Raw genomic sequence first — 19,928 nt, forward strand, 5'->3', positions numbered from 1 at the left:
ATTAATTATTGACGTTGTTAAAGAATAGAGCCTACGAACTTAAGGTGTGGCATGCACAATAACTCGCAAGTTTAACTCGTTTCTTCAAAGCTATTAGAACACAGGTCATGCATTGTATGTGTGCATAAACATAGTTCGCTTTCTTCGTTGCCGTCCTAGTTGCTGCGTTTTTCACAATTACTACAGGAGGGACTATTTCGCTCAGTAAATACGGAGCTATTCAAGAAAATTATTTACGTGTGTTGTAACGTGAAATTGTCAACAGTAAGTTTCAAGTTTTCTTTTCAGATGGTTCGTACATATAGCAGAAAAAATCCCGGCCCCAAATGGTCTGAAGAGATGATGAATGAAGCGATACAGAGTTGTTTGAGTTGGTGTTTTAAGTCCACTTTGTGCACGGTAAGGCTAATCGGGACTGGACCTACAGCTTAAAGTGGAATCCAAACTACCATGTGCCTCCACCGGGTATCGAGCCAGGGACCCCTTGATTTACAAGGCGACGACGCTACCACTGCGCCATAAATACAGAGTTGTCTAAGAGGAAATGTGAGTATGAGATGAGCTGCTGTATTGCTTGGAATTCCAACAGCGTTCAGCCTAAAAGAAGACCGTGAGTTGACGACTAGATTGAAGCATTTAGCTGAAAGAAGATTTGGCTGTACGTACACCGGATTAAGTTCGTATAGCAGCATTTACTTATGCAACAATAAAGAAGTATTCGACATCCTTGGTGCACGGAAAGCATGACTGCAGGTAAAGACTGTTTTTTACGGATTCCTGAAAAGAAACAGTGATATACAAGTATCTCTCACAAAACCTGAAGGATTATCAAGATCGAGAGCTGAGGGAATGAATTAGCAGGCTGTCACTAAATTCTTCGAGATGTATGGAAATATGTGAGAGGAGATTGGCATTTGTGATAAGCCTCACCTCACTGGAAAGCCGTAAACAACACTCCGTCTAAAATAGTGGCAGCAAATGCGTGCTGGGCGGAATAGCCCCGCTGTTTTTGTGAATTCTGATTTCTGAACTCCTCAAATATATCTTTAATAAGAAGAGTACGTATTACCTTTTTCACTTCTTATGTATAGTAATCTGTTCCTAATTAAGGTATCATTATTGTATTACAACTATCGATTTCTTTACAAATGTTTCATTTTATATAGGTTTAAAGTTGAAATGAGCGGAATAGTCCCGCTGTACTCTAACGAATCTTATGGTACTGCTCAGCAAACGTGAACCAAAAGGATCCTAATGCGCCGCTCAGATCCGTCCGTCCGTGCCAAAAATCGGTATCTCAGTAACCAGTAGAGCTGTAAATATATTTTCTGGTGGGCTAATAGACCTACCAAATAGCGGAGTGGTCAGCACAGCGATCTACGAGGCCAGGGGTCCCAGGTTTGAATTTTGGCCTGGGCGATCTTTACGAGTGTTCCTACATCAATTCATCATATCCACTCAGACTCGTCGTTGCGAGAAAACAAAAGTGGCAGAAAAGCGACGCTAAATAACAAAAATAAAATAAAATAAAAATCTACCAAATAGCAGCTCAAGGCAACATAAATTAAATCGGTCCACCTGCCAGGCCGTGAAAGTCAACAACCAGTCTAAAGCGACGCGTGGATATCTCAGAATATAGTAAATGTGGAGATCTATTTTTTTTTCTGAAGCTAGAGATCTTGCAAACGGAAGTTAAACACGGCAATTACTTTTTATCGCGTCCCCGTCTGGTGCAGAGGTCTTCATCGAGTACAGTATGTGTCCAGATCATTAACCAACCATCGAATCTCGAGTACATCCACGAGAGACACGGAATACTGAATGTGAAATTTTCCACGCAAAAAAAAAAACAGCCAAAAGAATAGCTGACTTCGTGAATGCGCATATCAAGTAGCCAAAGGCGAAGTTCATGATCAATGCTCTATCATCATCAGACTTCACCCTGTGATCTACAATTAACTTCGTGCTCTGAGGGACGTTGCAACAAGAGCTTGACAGCAGTCTGGTTGGAATACTCGGTTGCAGCTTCATTTGCCAACGTAATCAATATCACCTTTGACGTAGGCAACTGAAAATATAACATGTGGGGAATGTATCCGTTGTCATTTGTTCCCATTGTTCTATCCCCCTCCGCGACGGTTATTTCAATGTAAACTGCCCACTTAGATTTTCATCATGATTGAAGGGGATGAGTTTTCATCGATGTCAACAACTACAAGCAAAGGGATCTTTTATGGAACAATGGATGCTGTGACCCAATACAGAATACTTTGGTTGTTGTAGTAACAACCTCTAGTTGCGGTTATAAGTTGAGCAACAAGTAAAATTTGTAACGAACCTGAGCGTTTGAGGTTTTATATTTGTAAGAAGTTAAGATTTCCAAAATGTTTGTTACTTCAAATAATGTGGAAGTTGTCACAGACAACTATAGTTAGATTGATACAGTTGTGGTTGGAACTTGCGTATATGTTTAGAAATACGTCATAATATTTTCGTGTTGACGTCACTTTCTCATCCCAGCAGAGGAATTGAACCCACCTGAATGTTTTTCACCCGACGACAGACTCAGTTGGAAAATAGGTGAAGGGGAGGAATCAATAAGCATGTAGTAACGGGAAAATGGAATGCCAGAATAATGTTATTGGTTTGCATTAATTGTGTTTCTTTAGGCGATACGTTGAAATAATTATTACATGCAGAAACCTTCGTGTATTTTGGTTTGTTTTTTGTCTAACATTGTGTGCTAGTGATTGTGATTTGAAATTCTGTAAGAATTGTTTCCTTTCGCATCTTCAGGCATCAAATGATATGCTATAGAATTGTTCTTTACGTCTCTTCAGAAAAGCAAAGAAACGTAAGTAAATCTTTACATTGCTTATAAGTCCACGTACGATAGTAAATCTATGTGATTACGAAATATAAGTGATTATAAAACTTCGGTTAACTTTGAAAACCATGTTGTTTCTTTCTACCCAGCAAACCCTGATGATTTTCAAAGATTCTCATGTTCCCGACACAAGGAGCAGCGGACTAACTTTGTAACGACTAGTGTCCAACTGGAGGACGTTGCAAATTGCGAAGCATATTTTATCTTTGTGAGTTAACACTCGGATGAGCCATTTAGTCATCTTTACACAGGGTGGATAAAAATGATGATTTTATTTTTAAAAAATCATTTTGATGATTTTTTAAATTTAAAACGGATCTATTTGATATAAATCGATAATTTTCTTTTTTTAAAAAAAAATGCTTAAAATTGCTCGCATGGCTTTTGGCACCATACATGTAGATATGTTTTCTTCTATAGAAAGGCTATTTCTGATAATTTAATCGGCCCTGTAAAATATTTAAACAGTTTGATTAAAGCAAATACAAATTTTGTTTAAATATACATTTTTTCTGTTTCTAATACTGTATGTATGAACCTACAATGGAAGTGTTTGTTGAGTGTGTTAATGACACTATAATAATTTCAGTCATCTTCCAGTGAAAATAAAATATTCTGGATGTACTGTATAATTGTAACTTAAAATATTTTTTATAGTCCTTGTAGCTGAATTTTGGTATTTTTTTAATGATAGTTTGCAAAATACGAGCAGCTACCATATTTATATAGAGTTTAATGATAATGGCAGCATTTAGAGTTTAACATGATTAGTATTTTGTACATTATTGTACACAAAATTTACTATTTTTGCCTATAAAAATTCTTGAATTTTAAATCGAGAGAAATTTAAGTGTATTTACATTTTACATATTACATTTCCTTTTGTATGAGCTTCACCCAATCAGTACATGTTATTTTCCTTCCTTACTTTTCCTTTCTTAGAGCCTAATAAGCACCATTAAATCTAAATTATTACGATATTAATGTACTTTCACCAAAAGTGATTCTAATATCTACAAAATCCTTATACATTATTTTATAAATTATTTCTTTGAAGTGATTTAAATATTGATTTAAATCGCGATTTAAAGCAATCCACTTTGCCTTTACATCAATGTTCTCAAATAACAGTTAAAGAAATAAAGAGTTAACCCTCTTGCTTCTTACGGGGAAGTAATTTGCCTGACGTGACTGTTTCAAGTACAAGTGTACTTTAAATGGTCTTACCTCTATATTTTTAAACACATACAGTTGGTTATAATTTAATAAAAATTAATTTTAATTTGAGAAAAAAATACAATCCGCGAGTTACACCTTATCTACGATAAAGCAACTGTAAAAGTAACTTAGTTATTTTTAAAACTGGAATCCAGTTTACATTATAAAATTAAGGTAGTTATTTTATTTACCAAAGCTTGCTTTAAATAAGCCATCAGGCTGACTCGGTGGACGAAAGCGTTACGACACGAAGTTCCCGGATTCAAATTCCGGCCTGGGCATGAATGTGCTTTTTGAGTATCCATACATCAATTACTGTACATCATATCGCTACTCACCTTCATCATCACGATTGGTCAAAACTGACAGAAAAATGATGCAACAACATCACATTTTCGACAACTATATCTTCTTACATGGCATCCTTCGCCAATCAGAACTGCATCACGATTTACACTCACCTTTGACAGTCTCCTACTCTTGTACTTCTAACTCCGGTTTAACGCAACTTGTAATAAAACAAAGAAGAAAGAAAGAAAAAAAAGCATTTTAAATAAAAAGATAGGTGTTGTGAAAACATACATTATGGGTGTAAGCTGTACCATTTCTAAAACCACCCAAATCTCCTGTCTTCCCTGAACTGCATTCTACTGACTGACGTAACGAGGCTCTGGTTTCTGGGCTCACGGTCATTATAATTCTCTGTGGGACTTTTGTTGTGTGCTGTGCACGTGCGTTTGTGAGTGTCCTTTCACCAATTTAATCTTCACCATTCATTCTCATCCTCGCCATTAGTCAAAAGTGTAAGAAAAGCGAAGTAAAATAATTCAAATCAATCAATCAATAGAATCACAAGGGTATTATTATAACCAATCTTTTCAGCGTAGTTAGTCATCAAATAAATTTAATAGAAAACCAAAGGTTAATTTCGTATATGTTATGGTAGATCGCTTAACTATTCACATTGACGATTAACCCTACAAAGATTTCCAATTCACTGAAAATGGTCATTGCGATACATTTATTCTACCGAAGTATGGCGAAATCAATGTAAATTAAACAACGAAACAGTAAACAATTTCAGATAAAGAAAATTGAATTAATCACTACTTATTTGTTCCAGTAAACGTGACGTCACACACAGTCCCTCCAAGAATCGAGGTCGGATTACTCATGCGGAAACCAGATGCCTTACGTCAATGCCGTAAGGCTTGGATAAACTTTAAACAAATCGGAACAAGCGTTTCGAGTTGACACAAAGTAATTAACAAAATAATTGAGCAACTTGTTAAAAGTTTCCAACTTCCAAACAACACTGGGCTTCAACTGACAGAAGCTTAATGATCGATCACCCGACTGTTAGCTTGTAACACCTGGGCCAAAGTTATTACCCCAGACAATCAATAGGAAAAACAAAAGCGATTCAACACCCACATACACACGTGGTAAAAATTAACTAGAAACATAACTTAAAGTCCTTTCATTTTTTTAAATATTCACTGCGTAGCAAAATTGTTCCCCTTTGCTTCCTGGATACTAATTATTATTCCCCTTTGTTTTGCCTCAGCAGTATAGAAAAATGTCAATTTCATCTCCAGAAACTCTTGCTTCCTTGAGACCTATTTTTAACATAGAGTCACTGCTGAGTGAGTAAACCTGAATTAATCCATCTTTTCTCTTTAGGTCAAACCATCTAAATGGATGGTAAAAGGATGCAAAGTATCGGGCAGACGCGCTCTGTTGTCTGCGACCAATTTAAGGCAGGAGAAAAAAAGAAGCCTTTGTGAATGCTACGGGCATTACATTCCGGCTACGAGCACTGGAACAAAATCTGGAGGGAAAAAAAAGAACATTGTACTTTTGATATCGTTTAGAAGTTTCAATGTCAGTGAACATATTTATTCCGTTCGTCCATCACCCCGTACCCCGCTGCTTTGAAATCTCCATACCTATAAGGTCCGTTGACCTGCCGAGGGCTGGAAAAATGGCCTGTTATGAAGTAACTTTCAAGAGCGGAGGGAAACATGGCCCATAGCCACTTCGCCAGAGAGAACAGTCTCTCAGAGCGGACAATATGTTGCAAATTCTTGAGTTCTGGGTCCACGGGAGAAACTTACACTACCTAACGAAACAAATATCAACGACTATTTGATTGCTGGGGGAGCGGATTTTCAGGTGCTAAAATATTTATTTTTAATGTTCTAAATAGTGCGGAAGTTTGCGGCTAAAAGTAAAAAAAATATTTTCATTCAAAATTCTGTCAAACAAAATACATCAGTGACAGCACGACGTTAGTTGCTTGTTGCACTCTGTTGATTACAATGAACAGTAAAATACATTTCCAAATTATCCATCCATGGAAAATGCGCACCGATTATCTCTGGACAACGATTTCTATTGTGAAAACAATATATATAATATATATAATCAGACGTGCATATTTGAAGTGTGGGATTTCGTGCACACTTACACCACCAATGTCACACATTTTCGGGGCCTTGTAATTAGGGGGGTCCGGGGATCGATACCCGATGGAGGCACATAGTGGTTCAGATCCCATTTAAAACTGTAGGTCAATATGTGCTGAAGCAGTACACTATGTCCCACCTATCTGTGGAGCAGGTGAACGAAAACAAGTCTCTGAGCAAGTTGTGACGCGAGACGGCTCCACGAATGAACACGTACGGTACTGCTTGGAGACTGTAGTTACCAGCTGTTTATATCAGCGTGTACTGCTTCTTTCTGCCCACTCTATTTCCCCAACTTCTATGACGCTATGCACGACCTTGCTCAAGAGATAGTGGGGCAGGGTATAGTGACCGGTGTGTTGTGCAGTCCCGGACAGGAAAGTCATTTACTACTTTACCGTGCATTTCATCTATCTACTGTATTTTATGCTATAACTCCAATATATATATAAATAGAATAAGAATTCGGCAACATTATTTTGTCTAATGTTGAAAATATGTACAATTTATGTTTTTCCCTTATATAAATATGTGTTTTATGTTAATGGTAAAATTATACACGTTTAAGACTTCGCACATTACATTGCAACCAAATGGTTGGCAATCCTACCGAGTATGGTCGACTTCCAAAGTAACACATAAAATATGCTTTTACCTGAAAATCCGCTCCCTAGTGAAACCAATATGGCAGAGGCGTATATTCGGGGCTATCTAGGCTATTTGCAAAGCCCAGACTCAGTGACCAAAATACACAAAAAATATCTATCAGAAAATGTGCATAAAATTGTTCATTTTAATAAGAAGATGAACCTGATTTCTTAGGAGTTGGAAACATTGCCCGCTCTATTTGAATTCGCGAAGCGGCTGGCCCAGAGCCGGCGGCCAACTCCACGGGCAAGCGTGACAGGGCTACCACAAAGATCACCCGATCAATGTTGCAAACCAATTTTTTCCCAGCATGTAATTTCCCCACGATCGGGGAATTGTGGAACCAAACTGTTACAGGAGTGGGAACAGGGTTGCATATGGCGGGGGAAAACCCCTCTGAACTTCCACAACAGTCTGGGTCAATGTTGCAAACCAATTTTTCCCAGCATGTAATTTTCCCAGGAACGGGGAATTTTGACGCCAAATTATCGCAGGCAAGGGGAAAGTGTGGCATATAGCAGGGACAAGAACATCATTGAACTCTTGCAGAGGAGTTGATAAGAAGGTCGTTGACCTTCAAACAACTAGACACAGTGGGGAGTAGAAAATTGTTGGCTGACCGGGAATGGTTTATGAGTGCATCTAAAAATTACGGAAATGACAAGCACCAGTTCTAGTCTAGATCGCGTCGAGTGGTCTTGGTGCTTGGAATTCATTTAGGGGCAGCGTGTGAATGCAGTAGTGAGTGGATTGTATTTTTGTGATTGATATGTGCTGTGTTGTGTAGTGAATTGAAATGAGGGACATAATTAACAAGCTGTCTATTCGGCTTACGAATAAAGATAAGCTCCAAATCGTTGTGGATTTTTCTTGTATGTCCACTTTATGAACAGATAAGTTAATGGCAATCGGACCTACAGTTAAAGTGGTATCTAAACCAGCCTGTATCGAACCCGGGACCCCTTGGTTTCAAGACAACGACGTTACCACTGCGCCAACAAGGAGTACCCCCAACTTCAAATCGTGAAAATAGGTACGTTAAAATTTTATATTTATTCTCGTATATAGGCCTACATAATATTTCACAATATGGACCTCTTATTTATGCAAATAAGAATGAAATTCTTGAAATCCTTTCCTTACTGACAGTGTATATTTCCATGTTTTATTTATGAGGTATATATTTTTAATCAGAGTCGCATCATTTCAACCCGGCACCCCAAATTAGTTAGAAAACAAAAACACCCCCACCAGCAGATTTTTGTCCATTCGAACACTATGATATCGTACGATAGCCCAGGTTTTTAACCCAGTATACGCCACTGCAATATGGGTATATAATCAGTAAGTCCAGTACCGAGCATGTGCTTGGTTCGAACATTTGATCACTATCACAGCAATTCGCCATTTTACTGAGGAAGCAGGAAGGTTTGAGAAAACTTTCCTTGTCTCGTTCTCACAGAATGGGTCGCCAGGTGCATGAGCTTGCCTGGAGCTGATGGTTTCCGGGAGAACATTTTCTCGAAAACATTTAAGCTTTTCACGTAGCTCAAACAGGAACTTAAATCCCAAACAGAGTTGTCCTTTTTCTTTCTCCCCACCAAGCAAGACGGACTCAGCTCCTGCGACCGTGCGATCAGCCTGTTTGGAAACGACTGTAGCACGAGCGAGTAGCGCCTCTTAACTGACGGTCCACACAGCATCTTCAAAGCTTCGCTGCTCCATGACGGGTACAGATACTGCATCTTCCCCTAGCTCACCCGGTGCACTTCAAACAGGATAAAACCGCATCAAGAGTTTGCTAGACGTCTTGAAATATGATGAGTATGGCAGGAATGTCCGCAAAACTATAGCATGCCTGATGGGTCTCTAAGACGGTTTCTCTGCTATATTTGCCTTTGGGACATCAATAGGCGGAATGAGTTATCTTTGGGGAGAAACATCAAGCAACAAACCAGTGGCTGTTTGAGTTAGAGTTTTGGTTTTAAGTCCACTTTATGCAAGACCTACAGTTTAAAGTGGGATCCGAACCACTTGTGCCTCCACCAGGTATCGAACCCGGGACTCCTTGATTACAAGGCGGCAACGTTACAACTACGCCATCGGGGAGGCCAAACCAGTGGCTGTTGTTGACCAACTTCCGCCTGTTGTAACTTTGTTATCCATAGAATATCAATTTTTTGTCTTTACAGGTACCCATTTCATAGTAATCTTTATGCTGTAAATACCAAATTTATATTAGGTCCCACACCAGATATGTTGCGGCTCAAATTTTGAACGAAAGAAAGAAAAACGAGAATTTTCAAAGAGCTACAACTAAAGAGAAAAAACATAATAGAGCTCAAATATTTTCTGCTTAAACTCTGGATGTACGTTTTCCTTCTAAAATATATATATATGTAGCTCTTATATTTTGTTCCTCTTTGCTAAAAAATCCTAAACCTAAACTTTGATTTTTGTTTAAAATCGAATAACAGTTTTGGTCCTAAATTCCAGCAATTTGCATTAGAGATGTTAAAAAACGTACAGGACATAAAATGTAGCTTGAAATGTACTGAAAACAATGATTTATATCATTTTCCTTAGCTGAGTTATCAAATTTATTGCAACTGTCTGCAAAGGCCAAAAGTGCCGAAAGCCATGAAACAAAAATGGCTGCCATTTTAAAACGAAGTAATTTAAAAAATTAAATAATGCCTGTTTTCAACTACTCTTGCATAGGGGTTACAACATATTTATTTTTTTATGGTCAAGCAACCAAAGCTGGTATGGATTAACAAAATACACGAAATGACAAATAAGGAGCAAAATGCAGTAAGAATTCTTAAAGAAAAAATAAAGACAATGCGTTAAATTCCTGTAAAAAAAATAATAACTAATTAGCGGTCCCACGTTTTCTGCTTCCGACTGAAGGGAAATGGGCTACTGTTATGGTTAGCCAACTGTACGTTTGTTGCGTAGGGGATTGCAGAACACATCCTCCTTCAGCTGCACTATTTCCCAGAACCACCCTAGAACACGGGAAGGGTGCTTTAACAGCGGCGGCTCGTTAGAAGTCTCGTTAGGCAGCAGTTTCCGGGGGAGGGATATTAACTGGCTGCCCTGACGAGGAGGTCGCCGGGGAACGAAGTTTAGAGGAAACAACTTTTCAACCTGACAAATCATTTTACCTGATTACCTCCCGCCAATCCAATTACAACAATATGAACTGCAGCAAATCAAGGGAGAAAGAAGGGGCGACCTCGCAAGGGAATTTCGGGACAAGAGGAAGGAAGGAAATTACACACAACGACGGATAAAGTTAAGTCGAAGGATATTGGTCCCTGGCGCACTGACGCAAGACAACACAGCATTTATTTTGTGTAGAAAATCTTGACATTGTAACCTGGTCTGATGAGAGGAGGAAGTGGCAATACTTTGGGAAATGGTAGTATGGGTGATTCTAAGCAAAAAAGTTCATATGGACATGGGTCCCGTTTTGAACGATAACTGAGAAATGAACAGAAATAAAAATGACGCCACCAACATCAATGCACTCACGTATAGGGGGTTTGGGGGTAACGCCCGACACTTTCTTGACCCGGTCGAAGGTGGGGGTGATGTGGTCAGGGGCTTACAACCACTTGGTGTACCTGTGTCTTGATTTGATTTTTGTTATTTAGTCCTCGCTTTTCTGTCATTTATGGCTAATCGCGACAATGAAAATGTGTGATCATATGATGAAATTGGTGAAGGAACACTCGCAAAGAACACCCAGGCAGGGATTCGAACCCGTGTACCTTTGTCTTCAGTGATAGAATAGGAATTTTGTGTACATTTGAGGAGTTCGATTGAGGATAGGTTTAAGTTTCTTTCATCAATATTCGAGTATATTCCCAACTAACATATAGACTTGCTATGTCGTGTCCCACGTAAAACAGTCACCATTCCAACGATATATTCCGCCCTCTATGGATAATTCCGATTATGCACCGCCTGGTGTCAGCTTCGAAAACCAGTCACGTTTATGCAGTTATTTGTTGATTCTTGTTAAGGAATGTTTTATTTTCAATCACTGCTTTCTGTAATGCCTTATTATGTCAATTAGAGAGTTCGTATTTAATTAAACGAAAATGTATTTTTTTTTCATGAAAATTTATCATGCTAATTCAGCTGCCAAGCATGCTGCTCGATGCGACACAAACTGGAGCTAAACATTCATAAGCACGTCGACACCAGCGTATACATAACGTCATTTTGGATGTCATTAAAGGGGCCAATAGTGCATAGATGCACAAGGACGCCATTTTTATTACGTACATTTGCCTTTAGATTTGTATTAAGTTCATAGTTAACTTGATCATAAATAGGGTGCTTTCAATGTCTTAATTTCCCTCATCCGTAAGTGGCTAGGTTGGTTCTATGTCGTACACTGTAAAATTAAATTACTTTTTACATAGTTTCACTTTTGCGAGACGGGGCAATGGCAAGAGAACACGAGTTTAAAAAACCAGACATCGGTAATGTGAGAAGGGAAAGAAACGAAGACTCTCTTTCACGAGCGGAGCAATCGAACGAGGCTCTTTCTGAGAATAAATAACACGTGACAGCTTCGTAGGGAATCCGTCTTCCTTGGACACTCGGGCTTCGGACGCTGCGATTTAAGAATCTGCTCCTTACGATTACTTATCTCAACTTCGCAAGGAGACAAAAGCTCCTGAAATCCAGCGCCAATATTTCTCCGAAGGTCAGTTCGATTGAGGATTGGGAAGAAAATTGAAAACGAAGAGAAGCTATAAAAAATGAAAGGGAACTTCCGATAATTGGAGAAAAAAAAACAGAAGCAGCTAAGCAGAAAATGGGTAAAGTCTAACTTCAGGAAACGTGCCAATATTAGAGCTCCCGTTGAGAGGAAGAAAAGAAATGGACGGGGCCAGCCAATCAAAATTAACTTCGAATAAATTGAAGACAATTCAAGACATTGAAATATTGATTGCAGTGGAGTCGCTTCAATTTGTGACTTTATTAATGTTAAAAATTCCAGCGCTTTGTCCATGCAATTAGTATTCCGCTGCATGCTATTTGTACACAAATCTAAAAGCTGGGATGAATTTTCATGAGTTTGAACACAGCGAGTCTTCTCACATCGCTGAACAGAATTACTATGAATATTCAGTTTATCTCTTAAAATTTTAAGTTAGTTTTTACCTGATAATACCTGTATAATAAAATTTAAAAAAAGAGAGAGAAACAGGCGATATATTGACCTTTTTTCAACTATATAAAGCCAAAAAGCATTAACTTCACATGATATCAAAAAGTGAGGAAATAAGTTTCGCCTTTGGCCACGCCATTTAATAAATTTTAGGAAGACATAAACCGATCATAGGCTGTATCCAGTACGTAAATCGAGTTAAAACTTCAAATTCCGTACCGTAGCTGCAGATTTCCAACAGTGGATATAAATCATTAATAAAATTTTATTTGTTACTGCACTCACACTCTCGCGCAGAACTATCCCAAAACCGAAGGTTCCAGCTTCGAATCCTTGGCTGGGAATTGGTGTTCATTTCCAACGGTCCTTTCATCAATTCCATCTAATCATCCTCTGCAATTCATCTAAAATGGCAACAGAAAAACGATGTAAAACAGAAGTTCATGTCTTTAGAATGTTTCACACACGCATTGCTTATTTGAATTATGCGCCAACCGCTACAAACAACGAGCTACAAAAAGGAACAGTGAAATTCACTTCTTTCTCTAGGCTCGTTACCTCTTAAGTTCAAACAAAACACGTGACTAGCAGAAAAAGGACATTGCATTCACTAATTTCCCTCCTTTTGTTTTTTAAAGAACGAATTAGTTAAGCGCGAGACGACAAACTGTGCGTCTTAAGTGTGTACGAGTTTGCAATTTATTTCTCCCTTTGCGCAAATACGTGGAATAAGGGAGCGTGTTTGGAATCCAATAAAACGCACACTTCACACTTTGTCTCTATCTTTGGCACAGAATCTGCTGTAAACTTATAATTAATAATGGATGGATTCAAAGGCGCCAGGATAGAGAAAATGCAGATGAAAAGAGGAAAAACAGAAACTCAACACTGCAGTTAAAACGACAACAAACAACCTATCCTTAAAACTGCACTGTACAGTCAGCTACTAAAGTGGTTTCTGCAAGTAAAATGAAGTTAGTAATTCCTGTGTCGACGAGTTAGCACTCCCCGCCCTTGTTACAAGCATACCTGGGTTCCGTTCCCGATGGAAAATCATCTACAGGATGTCCCAAAAGGATCCATACATATAAATGTTCCTTCTCTACAGATGAGACGCCATGTGCAGGCACGCATCGAGTCTTGTGACGTATTGCTTGCTGCCTGTGCGTCGGGAATGGCGGGAACACACTGACGTGTACCTGGCTCTCGAAGGCCGCCAGTTTGAGCGCATTATGTGACATTTTATTTGGAAGTGACATTCTTTGTTAATGGAGATTTTTGGTCTTCGAACTGTACGTGGGATGTAAGCGGCAACCCTTTCCGAAGACACCCAAAGTCAACATCACTTCCACGCAGAACACCCTGGATTGCATTTTGCAGACTAGCGAGGCCCTGCCGTCTGGACTCACAACCAGTATAATCCTCTTTTGGGCTCGTGTTGTGTTGTCTATACATGTTTGTGATTGTCTCTTCATCCATATCATCTTTTAACCTCTCATTATCATATGTGATTAGCAAGAAGTGGCAGAAAAGCGAAAAAAACAAAAACAAATTGAATCAATCAATTCGACTGTACGTGAGGTGACCCAAGAATTGTGTGACCATAATATAGAACTGTAAGAAATTGTTAAGAAATTAATTTTCCCAGCTCAAGGTACGAACACTTAAAAAAAAAACCATGCTACTACAGCAATAAATCTCTTGAATGAGAATCCAGGGAAGACTAATTTGTCCGTTAAGTGGAAACTCCTAATGCCATGCTTGCAAGAACACCTCACAGTAACGTCGCACGTGTTTACAGCCACGGACTGTGGGGGGCAGGGGATATGGGTAATGCAGCGGACGCCACTGGCCATTGGATGAATTCCTCCCTCCGGACCATTAAAAAGCCACTAAGGACAGATGGTGCACAAGACGAGCTCTGACAGCAAGTTTTTAGAGCGACTTTAACTGCCTCCATAAAAGGAAGATCAAGAATGGCCCAGAAAAACAAACTGACTTGCAACAGCTCTTCTGCGAGACACTTTATATTATCTGATCTCGGAATAAGGAAAAAAAAATGTAAGTTCGCTTCAATTTTTGGGAATATTTTTGGTTCCAACAATAGTAAAAATATCGCACAAAATGCTGTCATACGCGTCGTGTTGCAAAATATTTGATTCACTATTTAATATCATAAATAGCATGTTTGTAACTCGAAATGTACTGTTTATCAATACATTATTTACATTTATATTGTGTAAAAAGGAATATTGTCATTTCACCGCAATTTAAAAAAAAAACAACATAATTAATAGCAATAATAGTGATACGAACCTGAATCTTCAAGCTTGCCTCTGTAGCGGAGTGATCAGAGTAATAATGCGCTACCAAGCCAAAGGTCGTAGGTTCGAACCGTTCGAACCACTCGATTTTGCCAATACGTTATTTTCACTCTTTTTCGAAGAATAAATTTTAAATGGATAACTTGGTTGTAACACAAGTAATATGATATTCAGAGTTATCAGGTGTTTGAAATACAATAATGAATGACTTATTAGTTGTAATACATTTATATGCAAATGATGGTACTATATGATATAGTATGAATTTACTCAATCAGAAAAAAACCCAATGGTTATGTGCATATTATGCACCGTATTAGCTATCACCAATGAGTTCTCCAAGCAGGAATCTTATCACAATAGAACCAACTATATACGTCGCGTACAAGCGAGTATACAACACTGGCAATTAATTCATAAAATCATTTCAATGCCATGCTTAATAACACGGAAAATCCAATGTCACACATTCGGCATTAGCTGTACACGAAAATATAGGCTATACTTTGTAGATAAATAGATGGCCTCAGATTAATAAAATGCCACATTTATTTCGAAATAGAGCCTTGCAAGACGGTACGTTTTTCTCCTTTTCACAAAAAAGAAAGGACAAAGCGGAACATCTCCAATATTGTAACGCCGATTATTGATTTTCGATACATCTTTGTTTCACATTCAATATTGCGGTAAAAAATTACGAATAGCCCACCAGGGATAACAGCGGGGGTAATAAGAATAATCAATTCGAACGGTTGTACAGATATTGCCAACTATATCTTAAATACAAGCAATAAAGTGGACAATTCTAGAAGTGAATTCATTACGATACACGAGAATGGTAAATTTCAGATCGCAATGAGTATTGCATATTTCGAAAATCATACACAGATCGCGGCGGTCTAATAGAAACATGGAAAAAAAATATATAAACATGAAAAAATACGAGGGTTGGGCCAAAAGTCATTGGAACTATTTTTTTTTTCTTGCAGATACCAGCCCGGTTGGAAAATGCGACATATACAGATGAAAGGACGAGGGGGAACTACATGTGGGGACAGTTAAAACACGCGAACATTGTGCCTCACATATTTATTACGATAGTGTACAGGACAATACTGGTTTGATCGTGCAAAACAATTACATACCAGTTCTACAGTTGACAGAACAAAACTGGGGCTAAAGGCCCTCAAAGTAGTTACCTGCCATGTGCACCACACGCTGCCAACCATGTGGGAGACTCGGAATACCATCTTCGTCACCATTGGCCGCACCATGTGTGAATCGGGTCATCTGTTGTTCACCCACTTAACATTCACTCTTGCTGAGCGAGAGAAGCACCTTATCATACACTACAGCTATGGCAATGTCCTCTCGTGTCGCAAACCGCCTTCCACGTAGTGGTTCCTTAACCTTGCGTATGAGATGAAAGTCACAGGGCGAAATGTCAGGAGAGTACGGCGGGTGCTCCAATTCTTCCCATCCCCAGGGTTGCAGTTGCCGCCGTACACACACTGCTTTATGTGGTCTAGCGTTATCGTGCAGGATGATTGCACTGTCCAAAAGGTCCGGACGACGAAGTTCCTGTAGTACTCTGCTGTCACTGTTCTGCCATGTGGAACGAAGTGGCACACAATGACACCCCTGACGTCATACGCGAGGATCACCATCAATTTCACGGGGGAAGGATTCTGACGGAACTTCTTCGGCCTTGGTCATCCGGCATGTCGCCACTCCGCGGAGTGACGTTTCAGTTCCGGTTCGTATGCCCTGGCCCAAAATTCATCGATGGCGATTATTCTTATTCGTGACAGGAAGTGGTCGCCGTCCTGTTGCAAGCGTGCTAGGTGGTCGGAGCATGTTGCATATCGCATCCACCGTTGAATTTCCGTCAGTGCATGTGCTACCCACCGCGATGCGATTTTGCGCAGTTGCAGCTATGTCCGCAATATCCTGTGGATGGTGCGTTTCTCGTAGCCACTTACCCTCTCTAACTCCAGTAGCGTCCATCGTCTGTCTTCTTCCAGGAGCTGCTCGATGATAGCACGTGCCACGTCGGTCCGCACACTGACAGGTCGTCCCGAGCGTTGCTGATCACCGGTTGACACATGTCCTTAATGAAACTTTCGTACCCACCATGCTACTGTCCGCTATGGGAAGGCATTATTCCCAACGGTGTCCACCAATTCACTGTGACATTCTCTCGCACCGCCGTACTCTCTTGACATTTCGCCCTGTGACTTTCATCCCATACGCAAGGTTAAGGAACCAAGGCGGTTTGCGACACGAGAGGACATTGCCAATACTGTGCAACAACAGATGACCCGATTCACACATGGTGCGGCCAATGGTGACGCAGATGGTATTCCGAGTCTCCCACATGGTTGGCAGCGTGTGGTGCACATGGCAGGTGACTACTTTGAGGGCCTTTAGCCCCAGTTTTGTTCTGTCAACTGTAGAACTGGTATGTAATTGTTTTGCACGATCAAACCAGTATTGTCCTGTACACTATCGTAATAAATACGTGAGGCACAATGTTCGCGTGTTTTAACTGTCCCCACATGTAGTTGCCCCCTCGTCCTTTCATCTGTATATGTCGCATTTTCCAACCGGGCTGGTGTATCTGCAACAAAAAAATAGTTCCAATGACTTTTGCCCAAACCCTCGTAGAAACATGAAAAAAAAAACCTCATTCAACAACTGGCATCAAATTGCTGGTCATATTGTATCGGATAAGCATCTAAGAAATATTATAAAATAACAATGCCAAAAATTGCATAGTTATTACAAGTGACGATCCAAACTATGTTCACACCAGAAGTGTTATAAAACCAGAAGCATGTAGTACAGAAAACGGTTTCTCGAATTTGTACGGGCGGAGAAAATTCCTATTACGGATTTGAAAAAAACACGCTGAAATTCCGATAACTTACAATCCTAAAAAAAAAAAAACTTTGTATTTACTTTTAATTTCTACGATTATCTGCCACAATGGAATATAAAATATATGGTTCCACAACAGCCGCAATTTTGCTCTGGCTGTACAATAATTTAAGTTCAGGGACGAGCACACTGAGATTCAAATCGCTAGCCTGTTGCCGTTACTGATTTTACACATAATGCCAAATAATGCCAAAGTCTCGATTTAATTTACGCTCACACAGGATACTGGCGACTGGACTTCAAGTTTAAAGTGGGATCCAATCTTCTGAAATATTCATTGTCGTCAATCAAACACCGAATCCTTCAATAACAAGATGTCAACATTAAACATTACATCTTTAACGACGAGAAGGAAGTTAAATACAGAATCGGTTCTTGAATATCTAGTGGCTTCCCCGATGGCGTAGTGTAGACGCTTTGTAATCAAAGGATTCCGGGTTTCATACCTGATGGAGGCACACGGTGGTTCGGATCGCACTTTCAACTGTAGGTCCAGTCCCGATTAACCTATTAGCCTCTGACAAACTATACGAAGTTTATTTTAGAAACCGTGGTACAAATTGAAGATTATGCTTGTGGATTCTCTTTATATACAGCCTTTGTACTGAGGGATTAGTTAATCAGTACACCAGCAATAGATTAACTTCGCCATTCACCCACTTACCATTCACTCTTGCTGAGCGAGAGAAGTACCTTATCATACACTACAGCTATGACAAATAGAAATAAGTTACTTACGTAATCTCAGGGCCTGCAACCAATCACTGCGGTCCTGTTCTTGACACGCTATCACATACAGAGTGTATTCCTGGCCACCATCGATATAACCCAATTGGAAAGGAAACCCGACCACAATTGGCGAATCCGTGGAATTGTCTCCACCCAGGAGAGCTTCTTCTATGATTTGAATGCAACTCAGATCTATGCGACCTCGTTCTTTCTTTTTCTGCAAATAAAGAAGAGAGGGAGATTATTCAACTTGTGAGTAAAGAACAAAGAAGAATTTGCATTTGGTAGATTTGTTTTACGTTCAGGATGGCCACAGAAACTGAGAGAATATTATCGAATAATTTCTGGTTTTCCAGATGAATTCTCGTTCATACGTTTCTTTGCATTCGCCTTTCATCACACTCCAGCTTACCAATAATGAAAATCTATGAAAGAAAATATGAATGAGAATATATTCGGAGAATATGTGCGGAATAGAAACTATAATGCAGTATGCATCAGCTATACTCTGTAGTTTAGTTTAGAACCGCTTTTTACGCATTCGTGTAGTAAATATACTCCGTTCCAGTAATCTGTGGAGCAACGCCGAGCATAATGGTAGAGAAGGGGAGACAGTCCGTCGGTCGAGCAAAGCAGTGCGCGCTGCTACAAACGACTGGCAGCTGCAGTCGCGTTGCCCCCACTCCCCTCACGCGTTCATTGGTCGAGCATCTCGAGTCAGTACTTGCGCGGAGGAATAGATTTTGTCCCCTTGCTCCACAAACTCCTGCGACAGAGTAGAATATTTTAGAAGTACTGTAATTATAATTGAACACAAAAATATCAGGAAAAAGCCCTAGTCGGTTTATTTCTTCTTATTCAGTCTTACTTTTGCTGCTCGATGCTAGGTTCCTTGAAAAATCTAATTTGATGCATGCGTTAGAATCTCAGCAAAAAATAATAAACTAAATGGGGCATTTGACTCAATCTTTATCTTACGTTGGAGTCAAGTGACGCCATGTTTCCGTATTGTCTGAGTGAAAGAAAGCGAAGCACGGGAAAGTGGGACAAAAACTGGTAGTATTGATTCCATTACCGGAAAAATCTGCCATCCAACTTGGAAGTTTTCATGCATCCTCCACAAAAAAATGAGACATTGTAACCACAACCAAAAGAAATACTGATATTACGGACTATTTTTTTTTTTTTTTTTTTTTTTAACAAAACCTGAAAATTTACAACTAAGATGAAAAAACTGATATTCACTGACCTGACCATTTTCCGCTCCTGCTATTCATCTTGTAACAAGTATGTTAGCGCAGTGTTCATTCTATATGATTTTTATCAACAATTACCAGTTTTTACCCGACTTTTCCCTTCGAAATTCTCAAATTCTAAAAACTAGGGAAAATCATGCCTTTGAAAATAATGCATTGCGAACAGTTCTCTCTTAAGATGCGTGTCTGCTTTTTTAACTATATTTTAAAAATTCTATAACATTTTATTATCCAATATTATCTTCCAACACGGGAGGTTTTCCG

At 39.4% G+C, this 19,928-nt stretch overlaps 1 protein-coding gene across 1 annotated transcript in view; it reads right to left on the reverse strand.

Moving 5' to 3' along the window:
- Positions 1-19,928, reverse strand: part of Btk (tyrosine-protein kinase Btk29A) — a 442,185-nt gene that overhangs the window by 218,981 nt on the left and 203,276 nt on the right. The window contains exon 3 of the mRNA XM_083123700.1: positions 18,418-18,625. Within this exon, the coding sequence (XP_082979826.1) occupies positions 18,418-18,625 (208 nt within the window). The remainder of the gene's footprint in view (positions 1-18,417; positions 18,626-19,928) is intronic.

This window comes from Lepisma saccharinum, chromosome 6, assembly GCF_977018435.1.
Source record: "Lepisma saccharinum chromosome 6, izLepSacc3.1, whole genome shotgun sequence".
In the NCBI taxonomy this organism is placed as follows: domain Eukaryota; kingdom Metazoa; phylum Arthropoda; class Insecta; order Zygentoma; family Lepismatidae; genus Lepisma; species Lepisma saccharinum.